Source organism: Marmota flaviventris, chromosome 4, assembly GCF_047511675.1.
Source record: "Marmota flaviventris isolate mMarFla1 chromosome 4, mMarFla1.hap1, whole genome shotgun sequence".
NCBI lineage: Eukaryota > Metazoa > Chordata > Mammalia > Rodentia > Sciuridae > Marmota > Marmota flaviventris.
In genome coordinates, this window is record NC_092501.1 from 161955584 (window position 1) to 161976661 (window position 21078).

At 43.4% G+C, this 21078-nt stretch overlaps 1 protein-coding gene across 2 annotated transcripts in view; it reads right to left on the bottom strand.

The window, feature by feature from the left end:
- Positions 1–9723: 9723 nt before the first annotated feature.
- Efnb2 (ephrin B2) overlaps positions 9724–21078 on the bottom strand; it is a 42745-nt gene continuing 31390 nt past the window's right edge. The window contains exons 3-5 of one of the 2 annotated variants that reach the window (XM_027938921.3): positions 15563–15655; positions 14738–14851; positions 9724–13288 (exon numbers count right to left, since the gene is read on the bottom strand). In XM_027938921.3, coding sequence (XP_027794722.1) covers positions 12903–13288; positions 14738–14851; positions 15563–15655 — 593 coding nt within the window. In that variant the 3' untranslated portion in view covers positions 9724–12902. The remainder of the gene's footprint in view (positions 13289–14737; positions 14852–15562; positions 15656–21078) is intronic. The other variant, XM_034635954.2, reaches the window with a different exon arrangement.

The following is a 21078-nucleotide window of genomic DNA, read 5'->3' on the forward strand; positions in this document are numbered from 1 at the left end:
GCTGGAACCTCCTGACCTGGCCACACCCAGTTTGTGTTCCCATTTTATACGTGTAAATAATAAACTGTTCCCCTTAAAAAAAAAAAAAAAAAAAAACAGCCACGTAATTATTTGTGATCAACAGTAAGATCCTTCAAAAAACCAGGCCTGAGATCAGCTATTTGAAATATGAACACACCAGTCAAAGTTCATCACTGAGCACCTACTATCTCCCAGAACCCTGTATGCACATTGTTTCTACTGGTCTTCACAGCAGTTCTTCAAGGTGGGTGTTCGTAGACCTCAAATCCTTGATGAAGAAACTGAGGTCCCAAGAGGTTAAGTAGCTTTCTCAAGAACTAATAGCTAGTGAGTGGCAGGACAGGGCACCCCCAGAATCCACCTCCAGTGGAAAAGATCTTTGAGTATCCTCCACAAAGGCCACTAGGATGACATTGCAGTGTGGACAAGGGCCCCTTCCCATATCCAATAGAGGACCTGGAGTGAATAGGAGGCCACTGCTGCAGCCATGGCTGACAGCTGCACAGCCCTGGATTCCTAACGCAGGAGGAGACATCGCTGCTGGCCAAGACTGCTCTTCCTTGCAACAGGATCTTCTCCTAATGTGTTTTCCTAACGCTCTGCAGAGGCCTCCTGCAGCTCAGATCCACAGAGCACAAGCCCTGTGAGCTATTGCCCTGTGTGTGGAAATTGGCAAGAAAGAAAGGGAGAGAACCTAAAAACAACAACAACCTAAACCCACTCCATTGTCTCTCCTCTTGGTTATCACCACTAGCTATTGACTGCGTGTGTTTGCTGAAATAATGAAAAGCCTGTCCCAGTTTCTCAATTTCTATAAGAAAAAAATCGAGACTGTTCGTGGTGTGAAAAAAAGAGGAAGAAGCAAAGCAAATTATGCTCATCCTTCCTGTTCTAGGGAAGTGCCGCTGAAGCCAGTTGGGCATCTGGAGGGGGAATTCGGCCTTTGGATGCTACCGAGGAGCGTTTGTTGCCAAAAAATATTTCTGTATGGACTTTCTATGAGCTGATATTTTACTGGGAAAAACAAGAAAAACAGGGGGCATTGTCTTCAAAGGCCCCAGTTATATAAACCATGTGTTTCTCAAGCCAGGCCTTTTAAGCTTTAGAAAACTGTTTATCAGATTAAACAGTGAAAATTGGGGGTGGAGGAACCCAGATATTAAACAGGGGCTTCAGGGGGTGTGGTTCAGGGCAAAGTAAACTTGGCAGCCCAGTGGGATCAGGGGCCATCAGGGAGGGGCACTAGCCCCGGAGCTCAGACCCCAGACATCCGCCTGGAGACTCAGAGGAAGGAGGAAACAGGCATCGAACAATCTCTAAGGCCCGACCCTTTGCCAGCCTCCCTCTTTCAAACCTCTGATCTGCTGGCTTGATGTCTATGCATCTGTGCTGCACACAGACCCGTGAGAGTCAGAGGGGCACCGAAGAGGCCAGAGTAGGTGTATGTCTCTACTGGGAGTCCTGCAAGATGAGTCGGGTCCTAACCTAGACAAAGTGGGCAACCGCAAGCGCAGTATGATCTGAAGAGTTGGAGATCTGAGTTTCAGTCCTATGTCTGAATAATATATATATATATATATATATATATATATATATATATATATATAAAGGTATGTGTAAGCAACATATTCTTCTCCCCATTCTTCCTTCATAGCTGGTAACTGGAATTATGCTAGAGAGCTTAGATTCTTTAATTGAAGAAGCTGAGCCCATGAGAGAAACAATGACATGCTATGATGGGGTATTTCCATGCCAGGCATCTTGTGCGACTGCTGGGAAAAAGACTCTTTGTCTTTTTTGGTCACACCAGCCCCACGGAGTCTGAGCCTCTGGCTTCAGACACAGGGACCTCTATTTTAAAATGGGGTATGGAAATTTACAGAACTACTTCAGTAGACCTCCATAATTCTCAAAACAATGATTTACTCCTTAAAATTCTAGTTTTTTTAATAGAATTTTTTTTTCCCCTAAAAGGAGTGTTCTTCTTAGGAAACTAAGGTCACCATAGTGTGCTGTGATGGCTGCTTCACAGCAGCTCCATCATGTGTGCCTGCTGCCTCTCCTGCCAGGCTCCCAGCATAATTTTAGGCAAGTGGAGAGGTGTGGGGAGGGAGTAGTGAATGTGTGGTGAAATGAACAGAGTGCACGTCTCTTGCCTTTGCACAGGACTATCATCAGCTCATCCTCCCATGGGCTCCTGGTCTCGGTCTGTGTTTTTGGAGCCCACAGAGACAAAGAAGTAATGAAGTATATGAAACCACAAAGTTACTGCCTAAATTTAGGGAAATTTAATTTTGTTTTCATTACAAAGATTACCAATTGCAATTAAGCGATGTATACTTAGGCATCTTCTCTATTAGAAACATAAACCTCTGCATTATGGTCTCAGACCCACAGCTCAGGATCCCAGGTTCTGAACTCACCAGCAGATGTCAATTCCTGTTTTAGTAGCAAATACACAATGACTGACCTGTTGTGCATCCAGAGCTACGCAACAGAGGACAAAACCATGACAAGTTGGGGTCAGGACTTTTGATGTTTTTAAGTATGTGACTTTTTTCTGATTCTGAGAACTGGCACCAAAGTGGTATATAGTGTCTCAACTATTGTGGCTTAAACAGAGGTAGTAGTTCAAGTACAGCAACACACAAACAAAAACTTCCTTTAAGTATTCATCTTTTTCATATTACTTGTCCCTTATAGGTTTCAAAGAACATCCCACAGTAAAAAGTGTAAACAAATTTGAAAAGGGAAGCAATGGAGTAGAACAGAGAGTGTATATTTAAACCCATAAAGAAGAGGAAGGAAATTGGAAGACGGTCCAGCAGGGCTCATCAAAAGTTCAAAAAGTCATCCCCTATCACACAGTAACCCTAGGTACTCACACAAGTCGTCCCTCAGGAAAGTACCTGGAGCTGTGTGGTGTGCACAGGGGAGGTCAGCTTGTGCTGTGGAATAAGCCTCCATGTCTTCAAGTGTAGCTCATTCATTTTATTTCTCATGCAGAGAAATGAACAGGAGGTTCCATTCCACTTAGTGACTCAGGAACCAAGCCTCTACCACCCGTCAGCCGCAGCATCTGAAACTTGGGATGGCCTCATTCACCACAGCAGGAGAGGCAGGGAACGTGAGAAACCATATCTGCTCTTTTAAGCTTCCCCACATCTTTCCAATCAGAGTGCCTTGCTCTCAACCTCACTGCAGGTGAATGAACACGGGGAACTCTGTCACTTGGTGAGTCCACCATCTCAACCACAAATCAAGAGGTGCATGAGGTCTCCGTGTGGGAGCTTAAAAGCCAAGTTTTGCTAGTAGGTGATGATTTAAAGAAACCATGGCATATTATGTGAGTTTTTAAAAGTAGATCTCCAAATGTATTATTTCCAAAGAAAAGGAGTAAAACCATGGGTATAATTGTAGCATTCGTTTTTTTAAGAGTACATGCATTATATGCAAATGTGGGCATACTATATTTTCCTGAAAGGATAGATAAAACTGCTGTTGATGGTTAGTTTGAAGGATGGAAAAAGGGATGGAAAGGGAAATATGTTGTTTTTTGTCAGATACAAGTACATTACTATTTTTAACAAGAAAAAATTAAGCTAAAAGGATAAATTTAACAGACTAGATAAATGTTTGTTAATGCTCTCAAGATTGATAGTGACATTGTGCTGGTAGGGGAGGATTTCTTCTCTTTCTTGGATGCTGAGATGTGAGAGGGAAGCATCATGAACTCTGCAGATGCTGTGGTATAAAACATGCACCCATCCACACACATATATAAACACCTGCCTACACACACAGAAACACAGGAAGTGTGCACACATGTGCAGAACACGGCTGCTGATGGAAGATGTTTTGAGGCTCCTTGATCTGTCTTTCAACTGTTCCATATATCTGAATGTTTTCCAAGTAAAATGCTAAGAAAATAAAACATAGCAAAAGGAAAAGTAGCACAGAACCCAAGAACAGTAAGCTCCACAGCTCCCCAGTCTTTGCATCTTGATGTTGGTGAAGAATTTAGGACCAGCCATGTTCTAATGGCAGAACTCAGGCACTGACCTCTCTAATCAAGGAACACCACAGTGGCAGGTCTGTGGAGAAAGAGTTCAGCAGGGGTCCCGCTCAGCCCTGTCCTGACAGCTGGGTGGCCTTATGAAGCACACCCAGACTCCTCCCAGTATGTCCTCCCGTCATCATCCTGGACCTGTTTGCCTAGAGGTGCTGCTTAAAAATTCTACTGCCATATTTCAAATGTCTTTCTGGAATCTGTTCTGCAAGTTGGTGTGAATGAGACTCTTGAACAAAATACTGCACGTGGGGATGAGAACACACGGGATTGCCTCTCATGTCCTGGAGGAGGTGTCTGAAGGCAAAAAGCACGCTCCTGCTGGTCCTCCTCAGAGGCGAGGTGGGCACATCCCTTCCAGTGGACAGCTGCTGGTCACCGCGTGGTCAGTGACATTGCACACCAGGCTGGTGAAGCTGGCACCGGTGCCGTCCATAGCTGGTGGAGACTCCCACTTTGCCCGTGGTTCCCTGCAGTGTGGTGCGGGAGCTTGGGCGAGCAAGTTCTCAAGGTAGACTTCCCATTGGTCAGCCCAGGGCTGCCCCTTTGGAATTGGCAAACAGTGCTTCTGCCACGTCCAGCAGATGTTTTCATAAACCCTCGTGTGCCTGCTACGCATGCCACCAGCGTAGCAGGTGCCATGGAAAATGGTGCAGCCATTTTCTCGTCCCTCCCTGATCCTCGGCCAGCTAGCTTGTGGAGGAATAAACCCACAGAAGGTGACGTGTGATTAACGCTGTCATTTTTTTTATCTGAAATATTTAAAGAGCTGGTAGGAGAGCCTTATCTGCTCCTGCCCCTTTGCGAGGAGGGCTGCTCACGGCAGGCCTGGGCTTCTGCGGGAGGAGCCCTGTGTCTGCCCGTCTGGAGCGCTTGTGCTGCCCGGAGCTGGGAGGTCACTTTGGCAAACATCCCAGATGCTCAGACTTCATTTTTTTTCCTGCTGTTTTCGAGCCCAGTGCTAACTACTGTTAGCAGACATAAAGCTCTCTGCAGTTCTTTCCTCAGCACTAGCTACGAGAAAACTACCAATTATAGCCAAGAAACAGTCTTTCAAGTACACATACACATTGTACTGTGGGCTGGAAACCAATTGGAAACCTTTTGATTTGCCCTTTAAGGCCAGAGGCAGGCACGTAAGGCGAACTCCTAAGATGTTTTGAAGAACGGAGCAGTTATACTAAATTTAGAATGCTAACCAGCCAGTTGGCACATATGTAATGAAAGATTTAAAAGGAAAAAAATTCAACCACAGAAACAGCAGACATAGATGGATGAAAAGAAAGCTACAAATAGACAAAGACATTTTTTTTAAAAGATGCTCAAGGAATACAACATGGGGGTTATCAGCCTTATCACCTCCTTTCATGCAAGTATCTGAGATGCCCAATTGCTATTCATGAAAGTTTTGAATTCCCTAATAGGAGGAATCCGCTCTTTCTTGTTGTAACTGCCAACACAGTGCACACTGCCTGGCATACAGTAAGGGCTAAATGGACGCAGGTTGCATAATTGAACAAATTGATGTGTGTGTGTGTGTATGTGTGTGTGTGTGTGTTCACGGTACAGACGCTTCTAGACCTTTCCATGAGCAAGAAGTGATTGGGTGGGCTCAATTCTGTGTGTTCGCCAGTTTAGTAAATGTTCAGCTGAGGATGGCTGACACAGTGCTGTTCCTGCCTGTCTGTCATTGCTCTTACTAACCGGAGAGTGCTTTCCGCTGGTAAGCCAGAAACAATGCTTTTGATTTGTTGTATATTATAAACTACATTTCAAAATGTAGTTTGAATACATGAAATTGAGTTAAACCTTAGGAAGCTCCAGAGAGCACCCATGAGAATCCACATTAAAGATGTTGAGCTGTGCAGTGGTGCACACCTGACATCTCAGGAGGATCTCAAGTTCAAGGCCAGCCCTGGCAATTTAGACTCTGCTCAAAAAGAAACAATAAAAATGGGACGTACTGGAGATGCATCTCAGTGGCAAAGAGACCTTGGTCAAAATATATAAATAAGTAAATAAAAACAAAGACGGTTGGTGTACATGGAGGAGCATGGTTTACCTGGGGTCACACAAGAAGCCCAGCCTTGCAGACAGCAGGGCCTGTGCCTCCTCTGAGTCCACTCAACTTCACTGAAGGAAGCCCAGTTACACTAACACTCATGCAAAAATTTTGGAGCGATGCTCGTGGAAACCTGTCTCACATTTTCCCCAGCATCTTGAATATTATGCACAATACTTTGTTGATAAAGAATGAAGGGACCCAGATGGAGATGGATCAAGCTGGGAATTCTTCCTTTTTTGCTTTTTTTTTTTTCTTTCCCCACTTGGTGAATCCTAGAACAACACATTCATTTCTACTACTTTTTTTTTTTTAATATGTTGCATTAATGGAGTCTCTGCACAAAAATGTCATACCTGAAGAAGAATTTTGTAAAATTTAGTTGAAGATTCTAGTTGATTTTAAGCAATTTTCTTTGATGCATTTATCTCCCCTACTGTCCTTGGACTTAAAGTGTTCTTGTGCCTTTAACAACACACACCACAAAACACACACACACACTCACACACACACACACACACAAACACACACCAAAAAAAACACTCTCTTAATTAAGCATGAATGGCATTTAGTTAGAAAATAATGGCCATATTATCAACTCCAAGGTGTTTTTCAGCTGTACGGTTTTCCATGGCAGACTGCAGATCCGAGGTATAAATAATAAAGGAAGCATAAGGACCTGTTCAGATGCAAGTCTGACAAGAGTGACATACTAAGCAAATTCCTTGCAAGACTACAAGGAAGAGGAAGTGAAGATGGGTCAGGTTAGTTGGTGGCCAGGGACTCACTGCCACCTGCCATTCTGCCTGGCCCACACCACATGGGCCCTAACGAGTTGATATGAGAACAAGAATGTGTTGGATATGCTGGGCTTGGAAATGTTTTTAAATAAAGAAAAAAGATTTTACTGGACAATTAGGCTGAAGGATTGGAAGCACTGACTCCCTGTGGCTCCCCTTTTGGGGTGTGTCAATGTTTAGCTCAGGGACTTTTTGGATTCTGATTCTGGGAAGGGTAGAGAGCAGCAGAACTCTGAGCCTCAGATGGAGAAGGCAAGTGGATGGTCAGGAGCAGCAGAGCAGGGCACACAGAAGCTTGATTCAGATACTTTCTTAGAGGGGAAATTCCTGGTGACTTTGTTTTGAATTCTTAGAAAACTAAGGGCAACCTTCAATATCTTTGATTCCATCCTTTCACTTTGCAGATGGGACAACTGAGGCCCAGGACACAGATGGCTGTGCTAAGTGCCTCAGTGTGAACCAAAGCAGAGCTGGAAGCCAGCTATCCTGTGTTTATTCATGAAATATACTTACTTAACTATGTAAAGTGGACCTTAAACTGTGTTGGTAATAGTATTTCTCTTATGCCATATATTTACATACCTGAGGATTTTTTTTAATGAGATGGGTAGTTGCTTTCTTAAAATAAAATTGACTTCATATAAAGAATTGTTTTTAAGAGATTCCATCAAGCAATTTATTGATGTATAAAAATCTTATGCTGAATATATCTTTAGCATTGGAGCACAGGTTAATCACTAAAATTTTTATTCATTTACCTCATTTGCTACATTTAATTACAAATATAGTATTTTAATACCCCACCCCCGTCACTAATGAGTGCTTGTCCAGCTAGAATAGTGAGTAGAGTAGGAAATGCTCTTTTTCATTACAACACTGAAAACTCTCCTTCCAGTACATCTACAGTGGACATATCACAAACACAATTCCAAGTCCAATAAAAACAAACCAAACAAAAGCACACCATCCACTTGAGTGTCATTGGTACTTCAGTACCAATTATGTCCCCCAAATTATTCTCCCAAGACCTATTTACTATCCAGTAGGACAATTGTCCTTTCTTTTTTTCAAAACTTTTTCTTTTCTTTTTTACATAAATAAATTAGAAAAGTAATTTTTGCTACTCTGGATTTTGTGGGGTTTTTATGCATTAATTCTCTCTGGGCTGGGTCCGAAGACTGACAGCAAGCTAGACAGCAGTTACTGAGCGAGGGCTATCTGATAACTTTCCCCCTTTCCTTTGAGAACCTTCACTGGGGTAGCATTGGCAACTGGAAGAGCTGCATTGTTGGCACGTGGTGATGGTCCCACAGAGGTTTCGACTCTCAGAAAGGACGAAGAGCATCTGGCCATACCGCCTCTGCAGGAAGTTTCAGGAGGTGCCATTCCTTCTCCCAGTTGAAAAGATAACACCCAGACACGTCTGAGCATGAGCCCAGCTGATTCCATATGGGAAATGTAGCCTCAAGAACAAGGCATGAACTATGACATGTTTTGAAATTTACAGGATTGTAACGCAGGCCACAGAGTAACAGAAGTACAATACTTCATTGTTTTTCTTTTCTTTTTCTCAGATTAAACATTAGGCATCATTGTACATAGGACTGAGCATCCAGCTTCGTGACTTGCCTGTAAATTGTGCCCCTAAACTTGGATCTGCCAATGAGAGGCAGTTAGGTGTAGCAGAATAAATGCTGCCAGGTGAAAACTACCATTTAATGTCAACCAAGGCAGTGGGCCTCCTGGGATTTATTTATTTTTAACAGAGACATTTACTCAAATAACGTTTCTTTAATACAAGTACTGTGCTAGACTGAAGCTGCAGAGAGCCATGGCTCCCAGAGCAGCCTTCCTGGGTGTCTCTTGCTCCTTCCACTTGCCCAGGCTGGGGTCTTGGGCAGGACTGTCGGGCTGGCTTCCGGACTTCAGGGCCTTTCTGATCCTTCCTACCTAAAATGCCTCACTCCTTCTGGGATGGATTAACTGAGATAATGTGCACAGAAATTTTAACACTCAGGTCCCAGGTGATGAGGCTTTCCCTGGGGGAGGACTCTGCTCACGGCTCCTCAGGGAGCTGATGATACAAGACCTTAAGACCACAAGAGGCCTGGAAACTACTACCAGCCTTCAGGGCACACAGTCACCCTCCCTGGAAAGGAGATCACTGAAAACGTGGTCAGTCTCCCTGCTGGCCTCTGGTTCATCATAATCCAGTAGCACAAAATGATTTTCCTCAATGTAACACTTTACAAAGAACACTTGACTTTTTTCTTTCCCCTGGGATTATTGTGTGAAGAAAAATAAATCGATCCATTGTGAACCACTGTGCTTAAATGGGAACAAGATAAATCTGCAAGTAAGTGCGAGGTAAGAGTACATTCCCTTCTTTGTCCTCCATAGCTACCTGTGCAGGTGACCATTCCTACAGCGCAATGCAGGTGTGGCAAGAGACACGTCCTGTTCAGGATGATTAGGATGTCATAAGCCATTATTATTCACATGATGTGCATGACCTGATTTGAGGAGCCAGGCCCAAAATATTCATGGGCAGAAGGGTCTGGATAATTGTAATTTTGGAGTAACAGAGTTGAAAGAGGCAAATCAAAATAAGAAACAAAAAGAAAGAAAAAATTGAAAAAAAAAATAAGGAAGAAAAGGAAAATACTTTGAAGGCACTTTTTTCCATAGGAAAAAAATATTTTATTTTTTTAAGAACAAATTCAGTTTGAAACAGACGTGGAATGTGACTTCACGGGTCTCATTTTCTGGGGGGGGGGGGGGGGGTAACTGCAATGTGGAACTAAAGCAGATTTAAAACCTATGACAGGCTATTAAAATAAAACAAAGAAAGAAAAAAATATTTATAACTCAAGCATAATACTGTGTTACTTACAAATTGGACAACGAAATTTTAAATAAATATTCATGGTACATAATTACGGCACAAATATGCAGCAATTTGGCAACCTTTTATACCATTTTTTTTCCTCATTACAGCACAAAGGGGAATGACACTGCCGTTAAACAAGCTGTAGCTAAATACATTGCAAAATTCAGATTTTATACAAAACATCTTGCTTAGACTTTATAAAAAACCAACATTGCTCTATGTACACAATCTGGGTAAGAAAAACCATTTCTGTCTTGTTTTCACGTGTATTTTTATTAAAAAGGTGAATAAGGCTACTGTAACACCCCGAATCCATAGACAGTAAAATCTGAACCTATTTACAGCATCTTCACTTAAACACGATGGTGCAAATTCCGAAGTCAGGTGACTAGGGACGATAATACAAGCAAGGCATTTACAGTAACTTTCCAAAGCTGAACCAACTCCAAATAAGGGGACAGTTGGTAGATTGTCATCTTCTGCACCAGACACAAAACAGACTCGCAGAACACTTTTCAATTGGTTGCAGGTAACTCTTCATCAACTCATTTGATTTTTCACAGTTTAGCATATAACCCAAATGTAGCCAACTGATGATACATACATTGGATTTCATTAAAATCAGACTGTTTCCCATTTTTCCCCTCCTCGACCCTCTCCCCCATCCTACAAGTCACTTCTGATGGCTTACAAGAAAATCTTGTATGAATGCACAGAAAGGAGAGGTTGGGGTGATGGAAAGAATTACATATGTACTGTGACTGGTCACCATGGCAACCCTCCACAGAAATATGATATAGATATATATAATATATATTGGAGATATATATTATACATATATGTACACATGTATACCACACACCCAGTCATACACACAGACACGCACTTTGGACCAACATCATTTTCAGGTTCAGGAAATAGGGAATAATAATTTCTGTGACAACTCATTTTTGCAGGTACTCACTGGAGGTTTGAGAACCTTCAAATGCTGTCGCTACATTTTTTTCCCTCCCAATTCAGAAAGCAAAGTGTTACCATAGTAACAGGACTCTGCTAAAGATGTCTATTTTGCATAGCACATAAAAAGTAGGTTTCCTGTTTACTCTTCTTGTTTCTGGAAGGGTGGGGTGGGGGGAAGGAGAGGAGGAGGGAGCCCAGCCAGACTTTCAACCGAAACTCCCTCAGTGTGACTGCTGGATTCTAGAGAACACTTCAGCCCATAAGGCAAGGGAAAACCCAACACAGAAAATAAATGCCGGAACATCTTGTCATTGTTAAATAGATGACGCAGTCACATCGACTTCCTGGTGTTTGGGGCTTGTATTTCCTAGTCTACAGTCTGTGAGATGCTTTCCGAGGACTGTTATTTTTGTATTTGCTCTCATTATTGTTATTTTTGGAGTGGTATTGTTTTTCCCAGAAGTCGCTATCCAATTGTTACATTTCATCTCTTAAAGCACTGAGCGTTGGGATCACTTAATTGCCACGAATGAATTTCACATCTTCTGGTGTGTACTGTGTGCAATCTTAAAATATATATTAGTAAAAATCTTTCATTTTATATCCCTTGTGTTCTATACACCTATTATAAATATGTCCTATCTTCCTTCTCCCCCTCGACATCATAATTCACTTCCGTCTTAAGGACTCTAAGAGGTTTGCCTTGTGTGCTTCACTTTGACACCGAGCACCGGGCACTGGACTCGGCAGTACCTCCCTGTGGCCTAGCAGCCCGGACAGCACCGCCATAAACCAAAGTGTCATAAGGCTCAATTGGGGGAGGGGGTGGGGACGGGGGCATTTAGGGGGGCTGGGGAATCTGACCTACCTTTTACATATGAGAATTCTTTAATAATGTCAATGGTGATGGAATTACAGCCTGTTTGACCTTTGGCTTTTCAACTTTTAGGTCAGATTTGGCTCTCTGCTCTTCTCCTAAATGCTTTCCCTGTGTTTAATAAAATGTGACAAGTATAGCAGCTGAGTCTGCTTAAAACATCACCCAAAGCAGACCGACTCTCCTACAGCTCCAGCGCTGTATGTCTTATTGCCAGTACCACGACAGTCCTGCCCGAGTGCGTCGCCAGCGGCCTACTTTCTCCCTCCCCGCCAGGCTCTTCCACTCCAACAGTGCCCCGCTTTGTCCCACTGAAGGAAGAGGGACCTGGTTTCCCTGCACATTGCTGTTTGGTAACCGTGACCGCCTCCCACGACCGCCATCCCCTGCGTGTGTGGTGTCTCCTGGCTCCGTCAGTCTTAGCAAAGCCAAAGTGCTGTGACCTACTCGCTTCTCTCTCCTTCCCCACTTTCCACTTCAGGGGCAGCAGCGTGGACCTGCAGTCGCAGCCAGCCCTTTCCCTGTGGCCCTTCCACCAACTCCCAGTCCTCCCGGCTGGCTGACCGCCTGGCGCCTGGGGGGCACCTACAGCGAGCGGGGTTTGAGGGGATTGCCCACGTGACCCCAGCTGTTGTTGCAAGGGGCAGGAGCGGGGCTCCGGCCACGAGTGTCCCGTGAGTGATGCAGAATGTGGAGGTGCGGAGCTCAGGTGAGGAGCTCAGGTGAGGTGCTGCCGAGCCCCGGACCACAGGAGTGAGACAGTGAGGACTAAACGCTAGAGACCGCGGAGGACCTTACTTAGCCCGAGGTCCGAGGGACAAGTCCAGTGTGCACCGCGGGAGAGGCCCGCCCGGGCAGGACTCCTGGGCAGCAGCGCCTTGGGACGCTCCGCCCTCTCGTCCACACCTCGCGCCCTCCCTGGGCTTCCGCAGAGGCCTGAGTGACTGCCGCACATGGCTTCGAGGACGCGCGGGGCGCGCAGCAGTCCCCACGATCGGGCGTCTCCCGCCACAGTCTTCCGGCTGGCAGGGAGGGTTCGCGGTCCCCAAGGCCGAAATGCTACAGACTAGAAAGCTGTCCAGCTGGGGCTCTTCCCCGAGGCGTGATCCCGCTCCCGCCCTGGCTCAGTCAGGGGCCGGTGCTGACCGGGGCGGCGACAAGGCGGCGGCCGCCCTCAGCGGGAGGGGCGCTGAGGTCCCTCTGGGGCGAAGGAAGCCGGAGCCTCAGACCTTGTAGTAAATGTTGGCGGGGCTCTGCGGGGGCATCTCCTGGACTATGTACACCGGGTGCCCGTAATCGCCGCTCACCTTCTCGTAGTGCGGGCAGAAGACGCTGTCCGCAGTCCTTAGCGGGATGATAATGTCACTGGGCTCGGAGCCGTTGTTGTTGCTGCGCTTGGGCGTGGCCAGCGTGCTGAGCGACAGCGTGTTGGTGTGCTGCGGCGAGTGCTTGCGGTGCCTCCGGCGGTACTTCAGCAGCAGCACCACGAGCGTGATGATGATGACGATGAAGATGATGCATCCTGAAGCAATCCCTGCGAATAAGGCCACTTCGGAACCGAGGATGTTGTTCCCCGAATGTCCGGCGCTGTTGCCGTCTGTGCTGGAATCTAGGGACACGGAGCCAGGAGAGAAGGACAGAAATAGTTACTGCTGTCGCCAGGGCTAATCAGCGGCGTTAAAAAACGCCCCCCAAAGCCAGCAAAACCAGTGACTTAAAGGGCAGCCAGACTTCCACGAGCCAGGTACCTCGTTTAATAGCTAAATGCTAACGGCAGACGTCAGCCGTCAGTGGCAAAGGGGACGGATGCCCAGGTCGGACTTCCAAGCCGTCCCCAACCACATCGTTTCCTTTCATGTGTCCCCATCCCTCAGGAGCGCGAACTGGCGTGACAGCGAGCCCTTGATCTCCCTGCCTCTTTAACCCGAACGCCAGCCTGGGGCAACCGCGGGGAGGAAGAAAAAGAGGGGCCACCACTGTGGGCAGCGTTTAGCCTTCCTGTGGCCGGGCTCGTCCCCTTCCCTTCAGAAACCCGTTTCATGTGGATCTTCAAACAGCCTTTCTTCCGCGGCAGAACCCTGCCTAGGGCAGAACAGCGCCAGAACCTGAACAGAGTGGCGGGGCCTGGGAAAAGGTTCAACTCGAAACTCGTTTGTATTATTTGATTTACACTTAAAATATATTTGGAAGGCAGCAGACACTCTCGCACTGAACAGACTGCCAACCCAAATGTTAAGCACTAAAAAATTGCCTGGCATCATTATATTATCCATTTATCAGTTTGTCACAAGAATTTGACACATCTTGTCATTGAAAATCAGAAATAACAACTTCCCTCCTTGACTCTTGGAAAGAGACAGAATATTGCTGCAGATGCTAAATTTGCACAACTACCAACCAAGCACACAGATCCCTAATACAAAACGCTGACGTCTGCTCACCAGCTATGTATGAAACATTCATTAGCATAGTAACCAATATACACAGTTCCAAGACTATTAAGAAAATCAAGTTCAAGGGCAGCCAATTTTATCGGGTATTCTGAACCTTAGTCAGGAATCCATTTAATATTTTATTTTAGTTAGAAGATGTGAAAAAATTAACAACAGCCACCTGAAAAGCATAGCATTATGCAGTATTAAAAATGTTACCATCTAAAATTCAGAAGAGGATCAGTGAGACTCTTTGTGGATTAGATATAATTAGATGGAGGATTAGAACATTAATTACATATACATTAACATCAGCTTTAAGCTGGTGTTGACAATGAGCTCCATAAAGTGTCAGCCAATGAAAACTGTGATTTGAGGGAGTAGTACTAATAACTAACTGGCTCTTACATCTGATGAATTCTGCTCTTCTGAATGTAAGACTTTCATGGCAATGAATTATTTTGTCTAACTGAGTTTAATAACAACACACTGAGAGCAAAGATTACTGATGACTGTAACTACTAGTTAATTCATCTGGCACAGAAGCACTTTGACTCTCTTCTACCTCTTAGGATACTAAGAACGTGGCACACACAAACCCACAAACACAGACCACACTGGTGTACCTGGGTTTCGTTTTACAAAGGGGCTTGTTGTGGAACTTCTTCCATTTGTACCAGCTTCCAGTTCTGGACGTCTCGTTGGATCATTATTCCTGGTTGATCCAGCAGAACTTGCATCTACATGAAAAACAAATGATTAATTACAGCACTAACATCTGATAGCATCTAGCTTTAAGAGATGCACATATATCTCAAGAGGCATGAATAGCAATGAACATAAGACTCCTTATGCAAAGCACTGTGAAATACAAGAATATAATTTTCCTTTTAAAACACAACGGTTATACTAGTTATTTCTGAGGTTTAGATTGTGAGGCCATCTGTGGAAACTATAGGGATTCTTGCATTTGGCAGGCAAAGCACTGCAGATGACATTTCAATTTAACTGAGCAAGTTGATTGACTACTATACCAATTTCTAATTAGAAGAATAATTCTTTCTTTCTGCACAATAGGTTATCTCTATGTGAAAAGGCACAACGAACACAGCTCTTCAGTAGTCAACATTCGGAAACGAGTAAAACTGCAGAAACATAGTTTACATTGTGGAGATTTTGAATGGAATCAAAGAGGTGTTTTGCTTTTTTAAAAAGAGTATACATATATGGCAATAGACATTCTGCCTGGCTGACCTTAACTTTTAGAGAGATCTCCAGTAAGAGAAGCTTATTACATTGGCTTGAGGAAATTTCAGTGGCTGGAGGTGCAGAGAAGTGTCTGCTTTCCAAACTAAGGAGAAGAGGGATGAAGGCGAGTGTCAACACTGGAGCCACACTAGCGGGGCCTGACCAGGGCACAGTGGCTTCGGGAAGTAGCAGGTGGTCTTTACCTTGTCCAACCTTCATGAGGATCTTCATGGCTCTTGTCTGGCACACCCCTCCCTCCTGGTTATCCAGGCCCTCCAAAGACCCATTTGATGTAGCTGATTAAAAATAAAATGGACAAAACAAAAAAATAAAGAAAAATCAGGAAATCAATAAGCCAAGTTTACATGAACATGAAATGTCTGAAAACAATTTGAAAAATAAGAATTTACTCTTAGTCACAAGTTTTCTAAAAGTATGGGATGCCGAAAGCCGAAAAAAAAAAAAAAGAAAAAGAAAAAGAAACAAAGGAAAATGGACATTGGAAACACGGCTGCATGTCAACTACCAGCTCCTTCTCCTTCCTTCACACACGGCTGACAGGGCTGGCCTATGGGGAAAGGGACAGCATCTTCCTTCTTTGGAGCCAAGCTCCAAAGAGCAAAAGAGTGAGTATGGCAATTCTGAAACATGGTAATCACCCCAGGACACCTGCTTCCTCCACTACAGATTTCCTGCTTCAAGAACAATTAGCTTGATGCTCCCTTTGTCAAACATCCAAGTTCTATAAACACTAGAAGGGGAGCTTTCCCACACCCTTTTTCTTCCTTCTCCAGCCTTAAATGTACTTCAGAAGTCCACCAGAATTCAAATTTTCAAAGTCTGATTTTCTTCCTCCATTAAGGTAGAAATCAGAAAGAACGCATGTGTGACTGTGGCCAACCTCCTCGACCAAGCTCCCTGTTGGGTTAACACAGGAACCTCTGTCTCTGGGTCCTGTAGAGGCCCTAGAAGTAAGGTGAGAACTCCTAACAACCACCAGCCCCCAGTTCAACAGCGGGATTCCCTTCCCCCATCAGCACTGAGGGCAGAGGGGGGACAGAGCCCTTCTGCCATTTTCAGTGGGGATTTTCCCCCTTTTCTTTTTTCAAATGCAGACTGTGCTCTCTTTAAACACATTACTGTCTGTCTCTTTAGGTCGGGGAGTTCTCTGAATAGCTTTGTAACTAAAGCTGCAGAGCTAGGCTGCCAGGCACTCTAATGAGGAGCAGGCTTTCAATTACAGAACCAGTTCCAGGAGGGCAGAGGTGGAGGGTGCTGGACACTGCACACCCCTAAAGTTCAAGGGCCAAGGAACAGAAGTGTTTCATATACATTTCTGCAACTTAAATCATCTTCCACTTTGATTGCTGAAGTCTGGTCTACGAACATTGCACTCTGAAAGGGACTGAAAAAGGGACAGGTGTTCTGGTAAATAATAAACCTGAAGATATCCTTTAAATCAGGTTGCTTTGTTTGCCAGATAGTAGGTCAGCAAACAAGTTCATTTACAGTAGAAACATGCACTCCATGCATAAGTATATAACTGAAAAAATAAGGCACTTATTTATTTCTCTTTGTGTTCTTGAGTTATCAACTTCTACCATCACCATTTTCCTTAAAAACAAAGGCAGCCTCTTCTGCATGTAAATATCTGGCTATCAGAGAGCTCTAACTTGGGTCTCACCACTGCATCTCATTTTTCTGCTATTGCTGACACCAAGTTTTTCCTGGGAAAACAGGCAATAGTTGCCATAATAATGGGTGTTGTTTTGGCAGGAAGGGTAAGAAGTAGACATAAACCGTTCTTAGATTATGGAGAGAATGTTTAGCAGATAAGTAAAAATAAACACCTGAAACCTTTGTATGCTTCTGGGAATCTAAACAACCTCCTCCCCATTCTTCAGTCTTCTTTCCCAGCTTCCCCTTCTCCAACTAAGTAGCTAAATTTCAAAGTATCTACTCCTCCCAAGGCCTCAGTGTGAATTCCCAGGAGCAGACTCTGGTTCTGGACAGTTTCAGAGCAGCAGTATAATCTCTGATTAATAGTTTAGTTTTCTTATTTTATTTTTAGAAAATTAAGGTATGTCTTCATATAGAAAAGTGGAAAACTGATCTATTTGGCTGATGGTTTTGCATGTTCAGTGGACTTAATTCAAGTCAAATCCCAATGTTTTTTAAATTCACATACACGTAAATGCACCTCCCTGCAAAAAGTGCATGAGCTTCAAAGTTAAATGACTTTTTCTTGCTAAAAGTTTCAATGCTAAATTGATAAATGACAAAATGATGTCTAAGAAGTAGGGCACAGGAAAAGATAAAGAGAAACAGAGATTTGTTTACTTTAATCTTGAGGTGGGTGGGGGGGACAAGTAAAGATTCAGAATGAAAAGAAAAAAAAAGTTAAATGGATCCCAGAAAGGGGAAGGCAGGCACTGGAGAGCCTGGTGCTTCCCAGCATAATTAACACTGCATCTGCAGAGGGAGGAGCCTCTGAAGACTGCTCTGCCAGCTGGAGAGCAGGAGAGGTGGGCATTGTCGGAGAGACTTTTTTCCCTTTAATTTGTAGGTCAGTGCCTTTGTGCCAAGCTCCCAGGTTTACTCAAAATGATGTCCAAACAATCCCCAAACCATAAACAACTCTAAAGGCATTCAAATTAAATTGCAATCCATAATTTGACATCCATGGACTGTTAGGTTAGTAGGAAGAAAACTGTTATATAAGAATGAAGTTGCTTTGCACCCTGAAGAGTTGAAACTTTTTCCTCCTTAGTTAACAGAGGGGGAGAAAAGAAAGAAAGGAAAAGAAACAGGCAGTCAAAAAAGAAAACAAGGAGAGGTGGAGCCTTTGCATAGCTCTTCTCAGGAAGCTGCTGCTGTGCAGGGGGAGCTGGGTAAGGGCAGTGTGGGGACATGCAAGGGAGACAACATTCTGTATGAGGACAATTTTCCTCCCACATTCCAAATTCTGCTCCTTTTCCCATTAAGTTAGCTTATAACTTGCAGAAGTCAAGGGAAGGTATTGAAAAACTTCATTACTAATGTTACAATAGCATCTGGGATGACTGCCTGCTTAAAAATGGGCTGAAGTTGAAATTACCATTTCATGTTCCACCGTGAAAGATTTTGACCATAAGTTAGGGATAGTCTATGTTATTACAGATAATCCTGTTTCAGACATTTACTACTAACCGACACGCAGAAGGTAATCTTTAAAATTAAGCTAATTTGGAATGACTTCACTTTCTTATTTGATATAAATATAATTTTCCATAGTGAAAACTAACTTCCCTCTTCCTTTTGGAGTGCTCATCAGAGAATGCAGCTCTAATTCTAGAGGTCTTCATCTCCACCTGAATACTGACATGACCAAAGGTCCTATCCCGAGTGTACCTCTTTCCCAGCATTAAACTCTGAAATACAACCACAAGATTAATTTTCTGATTTCTCCTGCAACAGCCAGGTCCCCAGAAGCTTTAAAAGGCTTAGTGGTTGATTCTGAAAAAAAATCATAAGAAAATTGATAATGCTTGGGAATAAAATCTATTTCCATTTGGGGAGACAATTTTGCAATTATTTTTATTGTTCATTTGAATGTCCTCAGAATTTTCAATGTAAGACAAAGAGTAAAAATAAATCGTTATCTCATTACATTGAGTTTTTCCTTGTATCTCTCCATCAGTATTATCTAATGTAGCCACACTCAAATTATTACTAAATGGATAAAATTGCATTTAATCATTGAGAGACAGGAAAAAAAGAATATCTTTATACCTAAGCTTTTAGTGCCCAAGCATTTTTCCCCCTTGGCCCAGAGGAAAAAAAAAATAGACTTTATAAAATTAAAAATCACAAGAAGTTGCTCCCTCCAGTTGGAAAATAGGCTTAATAAAGATACATGGGCATTTTACAGTCTGCTTTTAAGAGCTTTTGCTCCAGGGGTCTAATTGCATGCAGGGAGTATACAGAAATCATTATATGGTTCCTCCAGGGTCTGACTTCCAGTGGGCAGAGATCACTGCTCAGCAAAGAGAAGCCCCCCAGTTCACAGGCCCTGAGAGTTGTGTGGCACATCTGAGAGCAGGGGCAGCAACTGCACCTGCTTATCTGTGGTTCTCACTCACCAGGCAGAGTGACAAGGCTTATCTGACTAGAGAGAGAGAGAGAGAGAGAGAGAGAGAGAGAGAGAGAATGAGAATATGAGAATCAGCAGGTGGTAAAGGGCTCAGAGGAGGAGACTATTCCTGGCTGTGTTTTAGACCACCCCCAAAGAAAGGAAGACTATTGCATTTTCGCCTGTCTTTGTTTGCTTGTTACATCTCTGCTCACCAGGAGGCTTAGCTGCAGCTCTGGGTAGGTCTTGCCTGCTGGAGTCCATCAGGCTGGCCAAACCATGCTAATCAGATGGAGAATCAAACTGCTGCATTTGGGCCCCTATGTGGGTCTCATTCGCCAGGAGATTAGAAATGAGGGCAACCAAAAAATCCTAAAGAATAGGAGCATCTCTATGAAGAACGCTTTTTAGGTTCTTAAGGGAAGAATGAAGCCTCAAGATAGGTTAATACTGTAGGAGATATGTCAAACTATTTTACTATGTAGCTTATTGGTGGGGGTCCTTGAAAGGGCTGCAGATTGATGGACATTTGAAAGCAAATATTCATATCAACTTCAAACGAGTCCACCAAAGAGCAACAGATAATAAGCATACAGAGTCAGGAAAACCACAGAGTAGTAAGAATAAAAATCCTTAAAGCTGAGCTAGACATAATTCACGCTCATTTGATCATGAAACAAACAGCATTTTATGAAAATCTTCTGTCAATATCACCCTCTGTACTATTCGTTCCCACCATGCCATCTCATGCCCTGTGAAGGAGGGTTTCTTAGGCCAGATTGCCACACATGGTTCTCCTAAGGCTCAACACAGACTTCTAAAGAACCAGAATCCTGTTATCTGGCAAACCATGGGACTAAAAAAGAAAAAAAACATAACCCAGTGAGAAACATGGAAAGCAAAGCCACGACTTTAAAATAGACATGACACACAAAACTAGATCACTGTTTTCATGTATCATGGTGATCGAGAAAAAACAAAACAAACAAAAAAAGGAGAAAGTAAAAAGAAGGGGGTACACGCATTTGAAATACAAGGAAGCTGACAGAATGTGATTATTTAAAGCCAATGCACAACCCAGGAAGTCAAGATCTATTTACTTATCTTGGCATAGATTCAAATCAAAATATGTGATGCGAACTCTGTTACAGAAACAGGGATTCCATTTCTAGAACACAATTCATGAGATGTCATGCCTTGAATAGCACAGTTGTCCTCTAAGATACTAACTCAGAAGGGGGGAAAATCCTAAACATAAAAATAATGTGTCAAAAATGAATGACTGCTTTTTAAAAGTTAATTAACAAAGTATCTGAAACCTACATCTGTATAATGTGCCCCCAAAATCACTCAAAAGTCTTTTTTTTTTTTTCTTTTACTGTGGCTTTAGAGTAAAAGAAATGAGGACCATATCATTCTGACTTTCCAAGGGCAGTCAAAACATTATTGTTAATGTTTGGCTTAATATAAAAAAAAAAGTTCAGCATTACTTTTAAATCACATAGCATGTCATCCAACAAAGTCAAATTTGCCTTTTCTTAGAGCAAATGTATATGTGGTATACTTCTTCAATAGCTTTATTTGAAGAAAGAAAAAACACAAAGGGTA